At 40.1% G+C, this 19,801-nt stretch overlaps 1 protein-coding gene across 3 annotated transcripts; it reads left to right on the top strand.

The window, feature by feature from the left end:
• Nucleotides 1-1,176: 1,176 nt before the first annotated feature.
• sbno1 (strawberry notch homolog 1 (Drosophila)) lies at nt 1,177-19,592 on the top strand. 3 transcript variants are annotated; one of them, XM_035184380.2, is made up of 33 exons: nt 1,177-1,505; nt 3,418-3,537; nt 3,626-3,724; nt 3,835-4,062; nt 4,169-4,304; nt 5,191-5,291; nt 5,459-5,555; nt 5,958-6,118; nt 6,304-6,437; nt 6,549-6,639; nt 6,725-6,886; nt 7,053-7,188; nt 7,307-7,412; nt 7,502-7,655; nt 7,768-7,950; nt 9,134-9,231; nt 9,308-9,459; nt 9,613-9,816; nt 9,908-10,078; nt 10,168-10,340; nt 10,436-10,567; nt 11,882-12,017; nt 12,119-12,231; nt 12,343-12,414; nt 12,501-12,600; nt 12,772-12,846; nt 12,995-13,141; nt 13,304-13,398; nt 13,484-13,570; nt 14,790-14,927; nt 15,025-15,101; nt 15,619-15,812; nt 16,760-19,592. In XM_035184380.2, exons 2-33 carry the CDS (start codon nt 3,418-3,420, stop codon nt 16,900-16,902), a joined length of 4,215 nt encoding a protein of 1,404 aa, XP_035040271.1. In that variant the 5' UTR covers nt 1,177-1,505; the 3' UTR covers nt 16,903-19,592. The 3 variants fall into 3 exon arrangements, with proteins under 3 accessions (XP_035040271.1, XP_035040272.1, XP_035040273.1); XM_035184381.2 differs by having other exon boundaries at nt 1,177-1,784; XM_035184382.2 differs by lacking the exon at nt 1,177-1,505 and adding an exon at nt 1,830-2,561.
• The last annotated feature ends 209 nt before the right edge of the window (nt 19,593-19,801 follow it).

The raw sequence follows: 19,801 nt of genomic DNA, 5'->3' as shown, positions 1-19,801 counted from the left end.
GCATGGTGGTATCGGTTTGTGTTTGCAGTATAGTAGTTAATAGTAGCTTGTGAAGGTAAAAGGTCATATGAATGCAGCAAACGGACCACTCTACAAGATAACTGCAACCTTTTTTAATTTCACATGTATTTATGAAACCGTGTAACTCACAGTCCTCTCACAACCTCACAGAATGTGCTCAGTTTTGCTCTAAATAATACAAATGAAGACCAAATCTGAACTGAGAAAGATATGGTGACTGAAGAGAATATTAACTGAATTTTGAATGAATTAGTGCAGGAATCTGGATGTTTTATTGTTTTTTCCAGAACTGGTTTTAATGTAAAGAAAAAATTATTCTGCACAGATGTCTGTCACAGCTGGTGTATTCAACCTCCAGTTTACAGTATGCAGAATGTATTACAATGTGTCTTGTGTATTGGTGTAATACAATACTAGAATGTATCTGAAAATATGTTGCACATGAACAAACAGTGGGCCTATACCATCTACTAGAGCAAATAACAGCTAATATTCTTCATCATAATGATTTTACACCTACAACTCTAAGTAAACTGTTTGTGAGTGCATGCGTTAACACTATTATTCATTTCACAAGAGCCCTAATACTTGGATAGATAGATGGATGAATAGATAGAAGGATGGATGGATGAAGATGGATAGATAGATGGATAGATAGATGGATAGATGGATAGATAGATAGATAGATGGATAGATAGATGGATAGATAGATAGATGGATAGATAGATAGATAGATAGATAGATAGATACATACATACATACATACATACATACATAGATGGATAGATAGATGGATAGATAGATGGATGGATGGATAGATAGATACTTTATTGATCTTTACACAGCTCTGTAACAAAGTTATCTGTAAATATATTATGACAGCAGTTTAATCATTTTTACCCAAGCTTTTGCACATCCAATAGTTATTACTGTGTAAAGGTCCATGGAACAATGAAGTAACAGAGCATCAACATTTGAAGAAAAGCTCATTTCCACTTTAAATCTGTTTGTTGCGGTGGTTTTGTTCATTTCTCCTCACTACCCGAAAAACCAGTGAACACCACGTGTTTCTCCTCGCTTTGCTCCAGTGTTCATGTTATTGATGAGGAGCAGCGGCAGAGGAAGAGGACGCAGAAGAAGAAGAAGAATCTGCCAGCGTCACTTCCGACGCAGAGCTGTCATGGTCACGTGACGTCGCGTTAGCTCGGTGACTCTGCTATGTTTGTCGTTTGCGTTATCGTTTTTAAAAATGACACATTTCTCGCTCCGGACGCTCCGGCGCGGTGGAGGGGCGCCCCGCGGCCGCTCCGGGGCCCGTTCTCAGCGACGCCGGGAGCGGAGGCTGCGGGAGAAGACGGCCGCTGTGGAGCCGCGCGTCACGTGACCCGCATGCGGCCGAGCATTTGATAAAAAGATGGCGTGAGCGCGGCGGAGCGGAGAGGACAACAACCCGCCGACCGACAGACTGTCCAACCGACCGTCAGGTAACCTCACCCCCGCGGCAGGCGACCGTCTGTGTAACTCCAACTGGACACTTCCGTCGCGTAACACGACAGCTCGCCGCCATGTTGTGACACCTGCGGGCCGTTTTACACGCTGGTTGTTTTCGATTTGAGGCGCTAACTGCAGCGGGGCTAACGCGCCTGGTTGCTAACGTTAGCTAGCTACTGCGATGACACTGCGCGAGAGCAGCAGCAACCACAACAACAACAACCGTGTGAGCTGACCGACAGCTGCCGCGAGACGGACCCGAGGAGGACACAGTGAGTCCCGCCGTGGTGCTTTTATAACCGGAGCTGAGCGCTGGAGCTGCTCGCTAACATGTATCATGGATTCCGATTCAGGCGGTGGCGGCAGTGGGTGGACTTAGCTAACCAGAAACTTAGCGATTAACCTGTTAACGTAAATACTCGTTACCGCCCAGCGATGCTAGAGAGAAAGTTGGAAACACCGGTAGTGGATGCGTTATGTCACCGTGTGTGAGCGGGCTAAAGCGGCTACAGGCAGCTGCTGACATCCGTGATATGTAAAGCGTCTTGTTTATTCTCTGTGGAGCCAGTTAGCTGCTCAATGCTCGAGATGACGATCCGTCATGTTAGCCTGTGCGTGTCTGACTTCACTGTCTCCACACCGTAAATAAAGTGTCCTTTAGCTTACGGCGCTGCTAACACGGCTAACCCGTGTCACCCTGAGCTAAACCAGGCCACTTATAAGCTGCTGTGACACCGTTGCCTCTCGGTCAGTTAGCTTCTGCATCGGAGTCGTAACCAGGGGGTTACATGTTTGATACGGTGACACTGCAGAGATAGATCCTGTTTGTTTGTAATTATTAACCGGCCGAGTTAACGCAGAGTCCGGGAGGAGGAGGAGGGCTGTGTTGAGTCAGAGGGATCAGGAAGTCGAGGGCATTGCAAACACGTGTCTTGTTTTGGGTCACTTTGGATCGGGACGCGGAGCAGAGCTGGTGTGTAAACCCCTCAGTGATACATGGATACATCGCATTCTTCCATCGTTACTCTCAGTCACGTTAGGTGTCCCGGGTCAGTGTTCGCGTTTCTTTAAGTTTCATTTTCACTACTTTTTGCTGCAAGCGCTTTTTGATGAACATTTAAAGTAGATGCCTGATACCTTTCTTATATTAACTTGAAATATCTTAACCTACGTGTTGGATATGACCTAGACACTTTGGTCGTTTTATAATGAATTTTAAAAAGTATCGCTGGTTCTTTTCCTTTTGAAAGTGGCTGTTACATTTACAGTTAATTGCTTGTTCGACCCCCACACGTGTGAGCTACATGTGGGTCTCTTAATATTGCTCATGTCTTAGGCTGAAAATAACATTATTTTCATCATTGATTGATTTACCAGTTATTTTATCTATTAATCGATTTGTCAACAAAATGTGAGAAAATGGTGAAAAGTTCAGCTGTAATTTCACGGTCCAAGTTGATGTCCAACTATCAGTTTAAACATAGTTTTCAGTGACGTTAAAGAAAAGCATCAAATACTCTCATTTACAAAGCCATGTTCGACAAATAACCCTAACCCTTTTTTTAACTCATGTCAGCAGTGGTTTATGTCATAACAAGCTTATTTAGTTCGTGAGTTGACAGGACCTTTGCAAACGTCCCTTTTTTTTAATTAAAACTTCTCATATTTTTAAGTCCTTTTGTGCTGTGTTGCAATGATAACACCCAGTTTACAATCTTTAAATGGCTTGTTTTGAAAGATTGAATTTGCTCTCAAGATCAACAAAAGCTGAAATTGGAACATACAATTGCTTTAAATATGTTATCACAGTTAGGATAGGATGACATTTTTTTAAAATTTATGAACAAATTGTCAGGAAGGTACATGAAAGACTTTTACTTAAAGTTGTATACATTTGTCTTGCAGATGGATCCTGGACAGGATTTACTTCTCGCTGCTCTAAGTGAGAGTGGCATTTGCCCAAATGATATTGGCCTATTTGATGTTGATTCTCAGGATGTTGCGCAGCCCTCTACAACCCAGCAAGTAAGATTTTCTTTGTTGTAGGTTTTATTGAGGCAATTTTCTTACATTTTTATAACTTAATGTGGTAATTTCCGGGTCTCCCTTTCAGTCTATCTCCATCAGTGCCCTGGATGTTGGAGTGGGGACAGAGGCAGTGGAATTTGTTCGAGCAGAGCCTCAAGCTCCAGTCCCTATAGTTACTATCAGGGTGAGATTACGGAACATGCGCTTCACTGTATTAATTATTGAAAACATAATGTTGCTGCTATTGTATTGTATATTAAAATGAAACTTACCTCTGTCTAATATCTCCAACAGCACAAACCTCAGCCATCAACCACCACGTTTGTCTTAAATCAGCTGAATCAGTTGCCATCGCTAGGAGCTACTGGGACCAAGCAATCAGTTTCAAACCCAATCAAACATACAATAACTGTCACCAAGGTGGTCCATGTTGCTAATTCAGCCCTGCGAGGTTCATCCCTCCCTTCCCTCACAACTGTTAATCCTTCAGTGTCCAGAGTAGTGCCTTCTAACAGAGATCAGGTAAGTTTATTGAACCCACGTTTCAATTTTGTTTAAGAAAATAAAAAACAACGGAATATCACAGCAGAGCATGCCTCTTGCTAATCAATTTATCTTTTTTTCTTAGCAAATTCAGTTGAAAGACCTGCTTAGGACCGGTCATGTGAAGAGCACTGGCTTGAAGGGCAACAGTCTGATGGAGCTGATGAGACTAAAGCCCCCACCTAACATTGCTCCACCAGTAGCATCAGCCACCGGTCCAGGTAAGTTATTTAAATGCATAAGTAGCTTGGAGTTGTGATGTATGGTTGTAATCCTCCCATTTGGAGAGGCCTATGAGATATTTAAAGAGCTTATATGAACCTTTGAGTTCACATGAGATCCAGACAACCAAAATAAAGAGCTAAATACTGTTGGTTATTAAATCTCAGTTGGTTCAGGCCTCCTGGAGTCTCTCTTATTTTACAGTTACGATGTCACCATTATGGTTTAATGCAGGCTTAAGGCCTTATACAGGACATTTGTTTGTGTTCAGCCAGAACTAAAAAATGTCCCTGTTCACTCCTGAAAAACAGCATAAATAAACTACCAATATGTATTAGTTGTTATGTGGAACTTATCAAATATAGAGATTACAAGGAAAAAATGCAATAAACAAACCTAATACTGAACATAAACCAACCTGCATGTACACTTAATTCAATGAAGTTATAGGAAATGTCTATTTTGAAGATGTTAAAATTATTATAGGAGAAAAAGCAAATTCAAAATATGTAATTCAAAAATCTTTTGAATTAAAATGTGTTTTTAGAAGAAATTAAAAAGAGGATATTGATATTGTAAGTCTGAGTTCATGGTGAAGGTCATTCCAAAATTGAATGTGCTAAATGAAAATACAAATTATTTTTCTTTTGTCTTGTAACTGCTGCCGTTGTCCACATTTTATTTGGACATTTCAACAATAGAATTTCAAAGCCTTTATAGATCTGATTAACTGCGCCAAGTTCTGTGAATAAATATGACATAAAGCTGAATTATGAGATGATGGAATTATCACCCTGAGGTTTCCAAGTTCCCTCTTAATTGTAATATTCAGCAGTTGGGTGTCATTCACTGTATCTGTAATGTACCTTGTCTCTGCTGTCTAAGGTGAAATTAACAATGGGATCAAAAAGGAAGTGATGGGTAGAGATGCTGCCAGGATCTGGATTAGTGATGACACCAAAGTGCACAACTTTTCACATTCTCAGGTGAGTTTTCTTTTCTCTAATAGTCTTTTAGAAACATGAATTGTACGAATGCTGCCAAATGCATTGTTTTTTAAAGGCACTGTAGTGTTTGTGGTTAGATTTAGAAAATTATTAAAAGCAGACGAACATTGTGAGAACCTATTGTCGTTTGGTCAATATGTGTTCAGAAACCCCCAGGGATGAGAGAAGAGGATGAGCCTGAGGAGGAAGAGGAAGATGAATTGGGCCATGCAGAAACATATGCAGAGTACATGCCAATGAAATGTAAGTATAATTGTTGTGGTATTGGAGCATACATCTTTTGGTTCTAAAAAACAGTACAGTGTTATGGTGCAGGACACTTTCATGAAGCCATAGCTACATCTATTAATGATAAATGGGTAGAAGTATATTGGTTTGAGCTTTGCTGAGCTATAGCCAGCACTGTTGGTTATGAGTTTGAAGCACAAGTGCCATGGTAACGTTGGGTACAGTATATTTAATGGTGAGGTGTAGCCATACTAACTTAATTTGTAGTATTTAAGCAGTCACTGTGTGATCAGGCCAGATGGAAAATAGACTTGATTGAATTACAACCACCCACCCTTGGTTGATTACGCTCAGTCAAACCAAACAAAATGCGTCCCTGTCATTGTGTGTGGACTGATCCACTGTTTGTCAATGTAGTAAGAATTGGCTTGCGGCATCCCGATCCTGTGGTGGAGACCAGTTCCTTGTCGAGTGTCAGCCCCCCAGAGGTGTGGTACAGGCTGTCCATCCCAGAAGAAACCATTGATCGCGGCTGCCTGTCTGCTCTGCAGCTTGAAGCCATCACATATGCAGCTCAGGTGAGCAGTGTTCACTTTAGTGTTGATTTACTTGCTTTGCCTAATGCACTGTAATCTGTATCTCTAACTACTGGGTTTAAATCACAATCGGGTGCACTACAGGTTAACACTTTATACGGTTTTGTTTGTGACTTATTTGAAAGGCGCAGTTTTAATTGTGCATTTCTTTTGTGTCTTATACACAGCAACACGAGACATTCCTCCCTAATGGTGACCGAGCTGCCTATTTGATTGGTGATGGAGCTGGTGTTGGGAAAGGTCGCACCATTGCAGGGATCATCTATGAGAATTACCTTCTTGGCCGGAAAAGATCACTTTGGTAAATACCGTCATTGTCTTGCATTACGTTTGACAAACTATTATTTTGCAAATAAATGGCAACTTCTTGCGTCATTACTTTCTTACTTATTCGCCTCTTTTTTTTTTTCAGGTTTAGTGTCTCAAATGACCTGAAGTACGACGCTGAGCGGGACTTGAAGGATATTGGAGCAAAAAGCATTCAGGTTCATTCACTGAACAAGGTAAGATGCTGTACTTAACCAGTGAGAAGTGTTTTCTTGCTAATTTATGTCAAAGTGTGACTCAATTGCACTTCTATATTTGCAGTTCAAATACGGCAAAATCTCCTCAAAACACAATGGGAGTGTGAAGAAAGGTGTGATCTTTGCCACCTACTCATCCTTGATAGGAGAGAGTCAATCAGGAGGCAAATACAAGACCAGATTTCAACAGCTTCTCCACTGGTGTGGGGAGGACTTTGATGGAGTTGTATCCTTTCATTGAAGCCTTTTAAAGGAAACAATTGAAGTAGATGAAGTTTTGATTCCATAGTTATATTTTTTCATATATGCAAACGTGACTCAAATTACATTAGATCATTTTTATAACATCTTTTCAGATATGCAGTTATTTTTCCTTAACCACTTATGTCTAGATTGTCTATGACGAGTGTCACAAAGCCAAAAATGTGTGTCCAATTGGATCGTCCAAACCTACAAAAACTGGGCTTGCAGTGTTGGAACTGCAGAACAAACTCCCCAAGGCTCGGGTTGTGTATGCAAGTGCTACAGGTTAGTAGATGTAATGAACTGAAATCTGTTTCTTAAACTTCAAATTCATGCAACTTTTTGCTTCCTGAACTTGGCTGAGGAAGGTGAATCTGAGAATAATGTACTTTTTTCTCACCAGGTGCCTCTGAACCCCGGAACATGGCCTACATGAACCGACTGGGCATCTGGGGGCACAAAACACCCTTCAGAGAATTTGGCAACTTTATCCAAGCTGTTGAGCGCAGGTTAGTTTCTGTGTGACAGCAAAAAGGCTCGACAGTTGTGTGGTCTCTTGCTAACATGTACGGTTTTGTGCATCTTTCCTCAATTTCAGAGGCGTTGGTGCCATGGAGATAGTAGCTATGGACATGAAACTGAGGGGCATGTACATTGCAAGGCAGTTGAGTTTTACAGGTGTGACTTTCAAGATTGAGGAAGTTCCCTTGACTCAGAAATACATCAACATGTACAACAAATCTGTGAGGCTGGTAAGCAAATATAATTGTGCTTATAGAAATATTGTCTGAACGCAATACTTTAATTCTTGTTTTGCTTGTATTTAGTTAATTGACTTAATTTATATTTCACTGCTTCTCTTAGTGGGTGAGTGCACGTGAGAAGTTCCAGCAGGCTGCCAATCTGATGGATGCAGAACAACGCATGAGGAAGTCCATGTGGGGCCAGTTCTGGTCTGCTCACCAGCGATTCTTCAAGTATCTCTGCATCGCATCCAAAGTCCGCAGAGTGGTGCAGCTTGCCAGAGAGGAGGTCCAAAATGGAAAGGTTAGACAACACTTGAAAAATGGAAGTTACAGGCACTTGTGTTTTACCAAGGAGCACACGTAAAAATGCCATGGACCATAGTGCAAGCACGCGTAGGCAAATAGCGCTGCACACACCGAGTTAGCGAACTCTTGGTTATTATGAGAAGTGACGGACTGCGATAGTCTAGAAAATGAATGGGAGACACTGTAAAGAGACATTTACCATCAAGTGGACACGTTGGGGCCTGGAGTTGGGCCTGCACTATTCTTATTCTTATTATTCCTATTGTTATAAATATTCTGATTCTTGACTTAATCAACTTTTGTTTCAGCAATTTTGTAATGTTTGCATTACTAGAGAGATTGTTGTAAGCTGTATCAACAAATGACAAGTTCTTGGCAAGGGCAGGACATTTATGTAAATACATTGATCATGTGCAAAAGACGAGAGTAAAATGTGTCAGAATTGTGGAAACCCAGCACTGGTGAAGAAGAAATAAATATATTTACCTCCAGTTCTGACAAACGCTTGCGCAGTCTGTGGTGGGATCCAGGATTCAGAGACGATAATCAAAAGCATTTATTTTACTTTGCAAGCAAATGTAAAACTGCAAACTTGCACCACCACCTGGGGAAAAAAAAAATCAACATGTCCTTCATGTCGTGATCCCGGTTCTAATGTTAAACACATACCATGAATTCTCATAAGTGTAAATGACGAATAAACACTAGCCACTAACAGGTACAGATTTAACAAACAGGTGAAATAACCTGTTGCCAAACAAAAGCGGCGCCGATGGTAAATTCAGAGTAATATCTAATTCCACAACACTAGTTCCATCAGTACAACAGTCATGTCACACTCTCCCCTTGTTGTTCTGATTTTCTGTTTAACATAAAGATATGTTCGATCTAGCTATTAACCCCTGCTTTCCCAGAGTCTGTTCACTCTGATATGGGCTAATTAACATTCACTGTGTAAGAAAGAATATTTAACAATGTGCTCATTAGGCTAAGATAATTTTAATATTTTTAGTTTAAAGTCCAATCAGAATTCTGGCCCTTGAAAGAAATGTTGTTAATGACCCTAACCCTTGGTTTACCAAAAAATTGTATTTGCAATTTCTTAGTGTGATGGTGATTAGTGATAGTCAGTGATACCTACATTGTATGAAAATACTGACCAGCTGTTTCCTCTGTAGTGTGTGGTGATTGGTCTTCAGTCCACTGGTGAAGCAAGAACACTGGAGGCCCTGGAGGAAGGAGGAGGAGAACTCAATGACTTTGTGTCGACTGCAAAGTATGTACCACAACTGATTTTTCTCAGTTTTACCAGGAGAAACAAAGTATCAACTGTAATGTTTTTTTGGTTGCAGAGGAGTGTTGCAGTCCTTGATTGAGAAGCACTTCCCAGCTCCAGACAGACAGAAGCTTTACAGCCTGCTAGGCATTGACCTCCCAACTAAGAAGACCCCCATTCCTGCTGTCACTGCAGCAGAACCTGAACAGAAGGGCAAGAAAAGAAAAGGTAATGAACATAAAAGCTAATGTCCACTAGCTATAGCTGATTCAAACTGAACCTGTTGTCTTGTTTTATTAGACTCCATAAAACGAAGAAATAAATAATGCCTTGTCTTGACAGTGTAGTTTACTTTTCCTCATTCTCTGATCATCTCTCCAGGTTCAGAGGTCAAGCAGCAGCAGAAGAAGCGGCATCGCAAGCACGGTGGACTGTCGGGTACGAGTTCGGAGGAGAGCCAGTCTGAGGATTCGGACGGAGAGTCTGGTAAAGACAGCGATGACAGCTTCAAATCTATCAGCTCAGCAGATGAAGACGATGATTTCAACCCATTCAGAGACGAGTCTGATGATGATGATGAAGACGGTGAGACAAATGGAGATGGTGGATGTCGAATAAAGATATTTTTTTGGCGGTTCAGTGCTTATAGGGAATCTTTATGCCTTCATTTGTGTAGATCCATGGCTTATCAGAAAAGAACCAAAGAAGGGTAAAGAAAAGAAGAAGAAAAAGAGAAAGAAGAGTATTGATCCAGACTCCATTCAAAGTGCCTTGTTAGCCTCGGGGCTAGGCTCCACCAGGCCTGCTTTCACTGCCTCCGTTAACATCCCCAAAGCCCCTGCCACAGGTAAGCGCATCACCGCAAAGTAGAAATATAACTCTCTATTATAGAATCTTGTTAGAATTACTGAATACCTTGTTTTGCTTGGTCCTAAGTCAAGGCAGAGACTCATCAGGATACCTGCCTAACAAGTCAGGACGCAGTGGAACATGCCCAGAAAATGAAGAAAGATCTGCTGGAAAAACTTGAGGAGCTGGCAGAGTTTCTACCTCCCAACACTCTAGATGAGCTCATCGATGAACTTGGTGGACCCGAAAATGTTGCTGAGGTATATACGACTGAATGTGGTTAAGGTTTTTTTAAAAAAATTTAATTTAAGTCTTTGGTTTAACTAACTTACCTGTTTCTTCCACCATGCTTCAGATGACTGGCCGTAAAGGTCGAGTGGTCAGTAATGATGACGGCAGCATCAGCTACGAGTCTCGCTCTGAGCTGGATGTCCCAGTGGAAATCCTCAACCTCACAGAGAAGCAGAGATTCATGGATGGAGAGAAGGTAAAAGCACTGTTAATGTGGAAATGGGTTTTTATCTAATATGCAACTCATAATTCATCAGAGGTTTTTGCGCTTTAATTACTGTTACTGTTTCTCTTTGGTTGCTTTCACACCCGCAGTTTGGTTAATTTGGTCTGAACCATTTAGATAATTCCACAATACATCGCCAGTGTTCCATTAAGTCATTAGGAAATTCTGACATTTTATACTGCACCTAACTGAACTTTGTGTGTTTGTTTTCTGGTGAAAACAAGTTATTATTATTGCTTAAGATTTCAGATTAATCTCATATAAATAATTACAAAGGTAAAGAGGCCTCGTGTATTATGTTCCAGGCCAATAGTCACTACATATAATTTTCTTTTTAATTTAGAACTGCCAAGTATGTTGCACACAAGCTTTACACATGATTGCCTAATCCCTCTCTAAACACTCACATGGCGACAGGCACATGTTACCATGGTTCATAACAATACCTGCAGATGGCTTGTAATTAGTAGTTTGTTAGTAGTGCTGAAATTGCGTAGTAACAGTCACAAAAACAACAATGTTAGTTGGTTTTCACAAACAAGTTTTTCTGGAACTGGACTGGGTCCCTCCTTTCAGGCTGTCTTGGCCAAGTTAGTCCACACCATAGACTGTATACAAAGAATCACATGACTGCTTCCCAAAAGTGAAAGCAGTTGGGCGCTTGTTGCAATATAGTTCATAAACGTGTCTTCTACATGTTAGTGGGTGAGACATGGACCCAACCTAAACGTCATACATCAAATACATTTTTCTTAGAGATGGTTTCTGTCATTTTAGGTATCTTCACTTAATTTTTCTGATGGGATTGGTTTTAATTAGTTATTTGATGCTATAAAAACGATGAATGTTCAAATACACCATAATAACACGGCTCCATTCACCAATCACTACTGCACAGACTGGCTCCACATGTGCAAGATGGCAGCGTTCGTATTCCAGATATTTTGGCTTCGTTTCTGGATAGTGGGAGGAAGTTAATACACGTCGTCCATCATTATATACAGTCTATGGTCCACACCATTTCAAAATTCACATCAACAAACTGCAATAAACAGGCTAATGCAGCTGGATTGAACTCCACCAAACAGAATAGGTGTGAAAGCACCAATTTGATTCACTTATTACGAAGCACCATCCAGGCTCCGTCTCTGTACCTGTTTCTCTGTTATATTGAAGGATCTAAAACTTTACAGCACTCACAAAGAGATTTGCAAATAACAAAAAATGTGTGCTAATTCTACTTTAATGTGAAAAGTAACTGTAGTTGTCTTTCTTTCCAACCAGAACATATCCATCATCTCGGAAGCTGCCAGCTCAGGTATTTCCTTGCAGGCTGATCGTCGAGTGAAGAACCAGCGGCGGAGAGTCCACATGACACTAGAGCTTCCATGGAGCGCAGACAGAGCTATACAGCAGTTCGGTCAGTTGATACCCCTGGGATCCTCTGAACTTCTTTTGTGTCATAGATTTATGGTTTAAAATGTACCAAGCTTTTTTTTTTTCTAATTTGTTTGGACACAGGGAGAACTCACAGGTCAAACCAGGTTACAGCTCCAGAATATGTCTTCCTCATATCGGAGCTTGCAGGGGAGCAGAGATTTGCATCCATTGTTGCCAAAAGACTTGAAAGCCTGGTAAGGACCCTCTGAATTTTTTATTGGGATTTGTGGTGAAAATGTATTTCACATTATCATTCATCATTTATACTTAACACTTACTCCATTTGTGGGGATCCTTTCTAACAGGGTGCTCTGACCCACGGAGACAGAAGAGCGACAGAAACCCGAGATCTCAGCAGGTTCAATTTTGACAACAAAGTAAGTACATCAAGAATTAGTCTGAGGGAAGTTCCTGTAGATGTCTTTATTTTCCAGTGGCTCACTCATGTTTATCTTTGCTACAGTATGGCAGAAATGCTCTGGAAATTGTGATGAAGTCAATTGTGAAACTGGATTCTCCATTAGTCCCTCCGCCCTCTAACTTTAAAGGGGATTTCTTCAAAGGTATGACTCGTGCTGCTGCAAACAAGGCAGTGAATCAGTTTCATTCTGACATATGTTCATTCATTTGTTAACTGTGTTTTTCTGTTGTGTATAATTTCTTTTTATTAAAAAAAAAAAGCAATGTTTTTTGTTCTGTGACTGAATAGTAAGGACAGTATTTTTCTTCTGTAGAAATTCAAGGTGGACTAATAGGTGTCGGACTCATAAATATCGAGGACAGATCTGGCACGCTGTCACTTGACAAAGGTGATCAATATATATATATATTTTTTTTTCGATACAATTTTTTTCTTTCTTTAAATGATCAAAAAGGGAACAGCTATTCTTGTTAAAAATATATTTAGGCGCTGTACTTGGAAACTAAAATCTGATGCAAATGCTCTGTGACTGACAGACTACAACAACATCGGCAAGTTCCTGAATCGTATTTTGGGCATGGAAGTCCAGCAGCAGAACGCCTTGTTCCAGTACTTTTCTGACACACTTGCAGCAGTCATTCAGGAAGCCAAGAAGAACGGCAGATATGACATGGGCATTCTCGGTAAGATATTGTAGTTATTACCACTTCATCATTAAACTATTTTCACAAAGACTGAAGTAAAACTAGGACAGAAAACATTTTTGCAAAGTACATTTGTTTTAAGTGTTTTCTTCTGTGAAATCAGTGGTAATATGTCCTGAACCTCCACTTGTCTTGTATTAGATCTGGGCTCTGGCGATGAGAAGGTGAAAAAGGTTGACTGCAGGAAATTCCTAACACCAGGCTACACCACATCAGGACATGTGGAACTCTTCACAGTATGTTCATTTATGCATATTTATATTCTCTGCGGAGTAACGGGTATTGCTCTTTACCTGACTTAATATCTGTGTCTTTTGACAGGTGAGTGTGGAGAGGGGAATGGCATGGGAAGAAGCCACACATGCCTGGGCAGATCAGAGTGGTCCAGATGATGGTTTCTATGTACAGGTATGAAAAAGCTGGAGGTCTTTCTTGTTTAAAGCTCTGTAATCTTTGTGTTGGCTAAAATTACATTTTCATTTTGCAATCTGGCCTGGAAATTGTAAATTGAGATGATTTGAGATATAAATGTGAGAAAAGATTTTATCTCTACCTTTTTGATAGTATCTACTACTGCAACTATTATTTTCATAAGTAATCCATTACACATTTGGGCTATAAAATGTAAGAAAATGGTTAACGATGCACCAGGTGATTTACTTTTTTGGGGGTTCAACTAACCATCCAACAAACACTTTTGCTGGCAGACATTTTGACTTGGATTAGCCGGAAACGCATTGATAAAAGTAACTCGATGGCTTTGTTCTATCAAAGTAAGTGAGTCATAATAAACAAGTAAGCATTCATAATACCACACCTCTGGAATGTGCTCAGCGAAACTCGATCTAGTTGTTTTCAAATGCTCCTCAACACCTGTGTTTTTTTTTCTACTATGAAAATGTAGCCAAAGATGTTAAGATAATCATTTTGGTAGAAAAAATACTAAATTCATAATCCAAATAATTCATTTTCTATCAAGCAACTAATCAAAAAACTGTTCAGCTCAACTAGTATAAAATAATGCTTCATGATTTGTATTGGTGGCACAAAATGCTCCAAGTTCATCCTGTTACTTACAGAGACTCTATTAATGATAACATCTTACTTGCATTGAGTAATGTAACTACTTGGTCAACAATTGTTTGTACGGTGATGGAAATGTATAAATTAGAGGGCTAGTTAACTGTGATATTGCTGAAGCAAGTAAACAAACCAAAGATGCTGCACCAGCAAGAACACAAATAAAGTATTTCCTGATACCTCACTTTTTTGATGTATGCACATCTCAGACTTGGAAGACAGGTTTAGAAAGGATAAATAAAATGGATGATGCAGAGACGTGCTGACTTTGTCCCTAGTACAAGTCAAACTTGCTTCGTCCCTAGTACAAGCAAATCTTTCCAACTCGACTTCCCCAATTTTCATTGCAGAGCTTGTTATAGAATTGTCTGAAGCGTAAGCTGAAATCAATATTTTCTCAGACTTGACAAATCTTCCCCAGAAACAAAGAAGTCATTATACAAGTGATTCCACATGCTCAATGGTAGCAACCATACGTAGTAACCAGATCCTCATGTGTAAAATCCGTGGAGTGGCCCTTTTTGAAATCCTTGTCTTTCATTTTCAGATGAGGAACAACAAGAAAACGGCCATACTGGTTAAAGAGGTGAACAGTAAGAAGAGGCTGTTCCTGGTTTACAGGCCAAACACCGGAAGACAACTCAAACTGGAGACGTACACAGACATCAAGAAGAAGTTTAAAAAGGTTACACAACATTCTTTGTCATTTGTTCTATGACAAGAACACGTAACGCTTTATGTGATGACTCATCACTTCTTTTTTTTCTCTCTCTGTCTGTTAGGTGTTGTCAGAAGATGCCAAGCAGCACTGGGCTGACCAGTACAAGTCGTCTGCACTAATCTGCTCTCATGCATATTGGTATGTGCATTTAATGTGAAAGGATAATACTGGTTATATCTCACAACAACACCAACAATGAATATCTGTAGATCCAAATCATTATATATATTTATATGTTTGTACCCTAGAGGTCCACATTGGACAGTTTCCTTATATCACAAAGAACACTAGCTGTATGTTCTCATCATTTCCACATACGTTACCTTCCTGCAGCTGGACATTCTCAATTGATCAATAATTATGTATTAATTATAAATGATCAGAAGAAGATGGTACCCAAAAACTAGAGTCTTGAAATTTTAAAAAGGAACTGAACCTTTGTCTATTTACAAAAAACATTTCAGTAGGAATCGCATTGAGGGATGAAGTAATACATTGATTGGTTTTGGTCTTTTCATGTTATTTGTCATCAATAACAAAACTATATCCGATCTTCAGCATTTCACCCTTTAAAGCCACTGCCATACTTTGAGCTTCTCTGTTGATCTGTTCACTTAAAGGTTGTAAATCTGTCTGTGTTTTATTGTATCCACAGGCGGGGGAACTGTAAGAAAGCATCAGTGGGCCTACAGTGTGAAGTTGGTCTTCGGTGTAGGACGTACTTTGTCCTGTGCGGCTCTGTGCTCAGTGTGTGGAACGAGCTGGAGGAAGTACTAACCCCCGTCAGTGGAACCAATGTAAAGGTGCAGATTGTTCGCCTCAGAACAGAAGATGGACAGAGGATAGTTGGTAAGTTGAAGGACATCTGCTTTACAGGAGCTGGTTCATATTTAAAGAACAATGCTTGTTTGCTTTCTTACGGAGACGTTCAATCACTACCCAATGCTCTTTGTCTCCTGTGAGACACAAGGCCACAATGTGTTCCCTCCATTTCTCACTGTTCTAGGAAATATGTTACTTTTAATGTCATTGTGAGTTGTTTTTTTAAGTATTTTAATATCTATAGGAAGGCTGTCAGGAGATGATTTACACCTATAAATAGAGTGAGCGTTGTAACAGTGGATTGTGCTGCAGGAGGCTGTTTAAATCTTTTTATGTTTAACATGTAGTTCAACTGTTTACTGCAGGGAAGGACTGATTTTCTTTTTGTTTGTTTCCTTAGTACGCCACTTAGACTTTGTTTTCCTTCCACTGTCCTATGCTGTAGATTGACCTTTTGTTATTTAAGTTATAGTGCTTGTGTCCTGCAGTCTTTGCTAATAAGGTCACATGAATAAGTGAATTTCTCCTCAAACTAAAGTGGCAATTTGTTCCAACTGAAGATCGATACAACAATCATATCATAGAAGTTGCAGCCAATTAGCTTAGCTCAGCATAATGGGGGAATGGCTATTATGGCTCTGTCTAAAAGTAACAGAACCTCTAGCTCCTTGTATAGCTCATAATTCATTTGTTACTGGTGTGTTTCCTCTGTGGGAAAACGACAGGTTTTGGTTTTGAGGTGTGTCGTGAGCCAGAGTGTTTCTTGGCTCGGGGCTCTGACTTCTTGGAGTCTTTGGGATTGCCAGCTTGATATTTGCTGCACAGACACGATGCTTGTGATAATCTTCCCATCAAACTCTCCGCCCGAAAACGAAACTGACTATAAATCAAAATGTTGAACTGTCCCTTTTGATATTAGCTGCATACTATACTTAGGCTCATAGTTAATTCTCTACCCTGTGTTTCATTTCCAGGACTGATCATTCCAGCAAACTGTGTGTCTCCATTAATTAACAAGCTGTCGACATCGGACCAGTGCCAGCAGCTCGCTGTGCAGGAGCTGCAGAAGAGGCAGCAGCTCCATCCTCAGAGTCTGAGTCAAGCACCCAACACATAGTTTGGGGTGGACCACTCGTCTTCATGGGCGTCAATCATGTCTCCACCCCTCGAGTCCACATCCCACTGTGATGGGATCTGACTCAGTTAATGTCTATCTCTGCACTGCAGGCTCCAGGACCGCTGTTCCTTGTTCTGCACCCTCACACCCCCTCCCTCACGTTCCCATTGTCTCTGAGGGTCAGAGGTGTCGCACCGAGCCGCGGTGATTCTCAGATGTAAGAAGGGGTTGTACAGAGAAAAGATTTCAGGGTTTTTTGGTTTCTTTTTTTTTTTAATCTCCAGAGACTCTTTTTTTCACCCAGATATTTAACAGGTGATGTATTGTCCTCTGACATTCAGAGTGAGAAGATATGTGATATATTGATCCAGACAGAGTTTAAACCTAGAGGGCATGTTGGCCTGTGGCTGTTATTCACTCCTAACACATGCTTTAAGCTGTTAGTCCAGATGACCTGGTATGAAGCAACAAATGTCTTTCTTGGTCGAGACCAGAGGTGGACAAGACAAAGGCCACCATGTCTGACAACTTTGAGTCTTCAGAAAACATGGCATTTAATGCTAAACCACTATGCTATAGTAATGTGTGATGAGAACTGTGGGTTCATCGTTCTGCAGACATTATTCAGCACTAAAGTAGGTAAGGTTTTGGTTCTTTTGAAGTAGAAGTGGTTTAGACATTTAGTCTAGTCAACTGCTTAAAGACCTGATGTGTTCCATCTTTCTGATGCTCTGTAGCTGTTCCATTTGCTCACGAGACAAAGACCAAAATGTCCAAAACCAGTTTGTTTTGCTGTATATATTTGTGTTGGATTTCTGATAAAAATTCCTTAGTTCCTTTTCTTCCATTTTCATAACTTTGTTCCCCTTTGTCTCTATCAGCCAGGAGTTTGTCAGACATGCAGTGTGTCAGTACAAACGGCTGCGGCAGTCAGGCACCTTTACAAAGCACTCACAAGGAAAGATTTGTTTTAGTGTCAGTTTATTTCTATTTATAGTGCAGGAACATAGGAGAAAATATTTCCCCAAAAATAATGTTTTTGAAACCTCTGAGGGTTGAGTTGAATGCGTTCTCAACATGGCAGGCACATCGTTTCAGACAGCAGCATAGTGAATTCAGTGAACGAAAAGGTCAAGAATGAATCTCCCGTTTAGCATTATAACCAATATGCAAACAAATTAAAATGGAATCACCCTAAAATGTAGTTTTAAGCAGATAAAGGATGTTTTTAACATCACTGTCAAACATTTAACTTATAACTTCTCCTATGAAGACACCATTTATATTAGTACAACTGTCCTTTTATCATTTGGTTTAACACAACACATAGGAGGAGTTGTGTTGACAAAACGTAAATATACACTTAAATCTGCCCACAGTCATTTTTTAAATGTTTATATACTGCTTATAATTGTTGAGAGTGACCTATTTGCTTTTAATGAAGAAGTTAAGATTTGTGCTGTCTTATCTGAATCCATCAAAAATGTTTTTCTTGATTTGATGTTCCAGGTTGTTTAAAAAGAAAAACTTTGGTCTTCCCCCCTAACTTTGCCTCAGTCAACCTGTTTCTGTTCTGGTGTTGGTGATATGTGGCTGGACAAGCTGGAATTCCAATGAGAAACAAAAACTGTGCAACAGCCAAGAAATTCTGCGAAATCCTTGACAAAGACCCACCACTTTTTGATTCTCAAACGGGTTTCAGAGCGACCACTGCTCTGTTCGGAGGTGTGTTTCCCTCTTCTACCTTTGCTTTATTTATTATTTTTTAACGGAAATCCGCTCAGGTGTTGAACTCATACAAAGACCCTCAAAAAGAAAAGAAAAACAAAGAAAAATCTTAGGTTTTACTCTGTCTGAAATGCATGACTATAACTCAAAGGATCCCTCTACACCTCAACTCAGTAATGTTACTGTGTGGCTCTGTCTTCAGCTGGATTTACAACTCGTTATCTTTGCACTACAACTTCCTAAACCCCCCCACCACCACCTTATGCCTCTGCTTTTTTGGACCCAGTTGTAATTAAAATCAATGATTGCTTCTGTTTAATAGTCCACATCTTTGCCTCCTCATTCCTATGTGGCATTCTATTCAATCTGCACTGGAAGGGACAGACCAAAGTCTGGATACATCTGCCCTAAGATGTATTCTGTCACCGTATGCTCGGACCACAGCAACTCAAACGCATCCCACCTGTGGGTTAGCTACTCTTATCAAGTGTATTTTCTCTGATGCATTTAAAGACAAGTGAAAAATCAAGGAAACGGTCTTTGTATCATACCCGTGTGCATTTTGTACAATTTGTAAAATGATCCAAATTGAATTTCTTGATGCAGCACATCTCAACTGTTGGACAGTATTGGCAGAGACCTCAATGAAAACATAAGCTCTGCTCCCTATAACATGAGAGCCCACCCTATAAATGAATATATATCCAAGCAAACAACTCATGTTTTTATTTAGTCTTTCGGTGTTCTGTACATGGGCTGCTGATGTGATAATGTTGTTTTTGGATGCCGAATGTCAAGGCCCATTGGTTCCTCTGAAGTTGAAACACTTGAATAGTTTTTTTTGTTTTTTTTTCCTCTTTTGAACTTTGCACGAGTTGCACTACTGACAAGAGTTGTACAAAAATTCAACATTACCTGTACATGAATGAGTGCGATGCTCAATAAAGCTCTGTATACTTCTACCTCATAGTACTGTCTTATGATGTTCATATACGTCTATCATTTAGACTTTAATCTTATTCTGTTTTTTTCATGTGATATTGATAATATTGGTGCTATTATTACTGATGATAGTAATGTCAGTGTCATTTTACTGTGGTATCTGGTTGAGATTCATCTACTTTAATACTGCTGGAGGTTTAATCTGTAACACTGCATAATTATTTGATAA

This window comes from Hippoglossus stenolepis, chromosome 18 (genome assembly GCF_022539355.2).
Source record: "Hippoglossus stenolepis isolate QCI-W04-F060 chromosome 18, HSTE1.2, whole genome shotgun sequence".
NCBI classification, from domain to species: domain Eukaryota; kingdom Metazoa; phylum Chordata; class Actinopteri; order Pleuronectiformes; family Pleuronectidae; genus Hippoglossus; species Hippoglossus stenolepis.
This window is presented reverse-complemented; position numbering and strand designations above follow the sequence as displayed.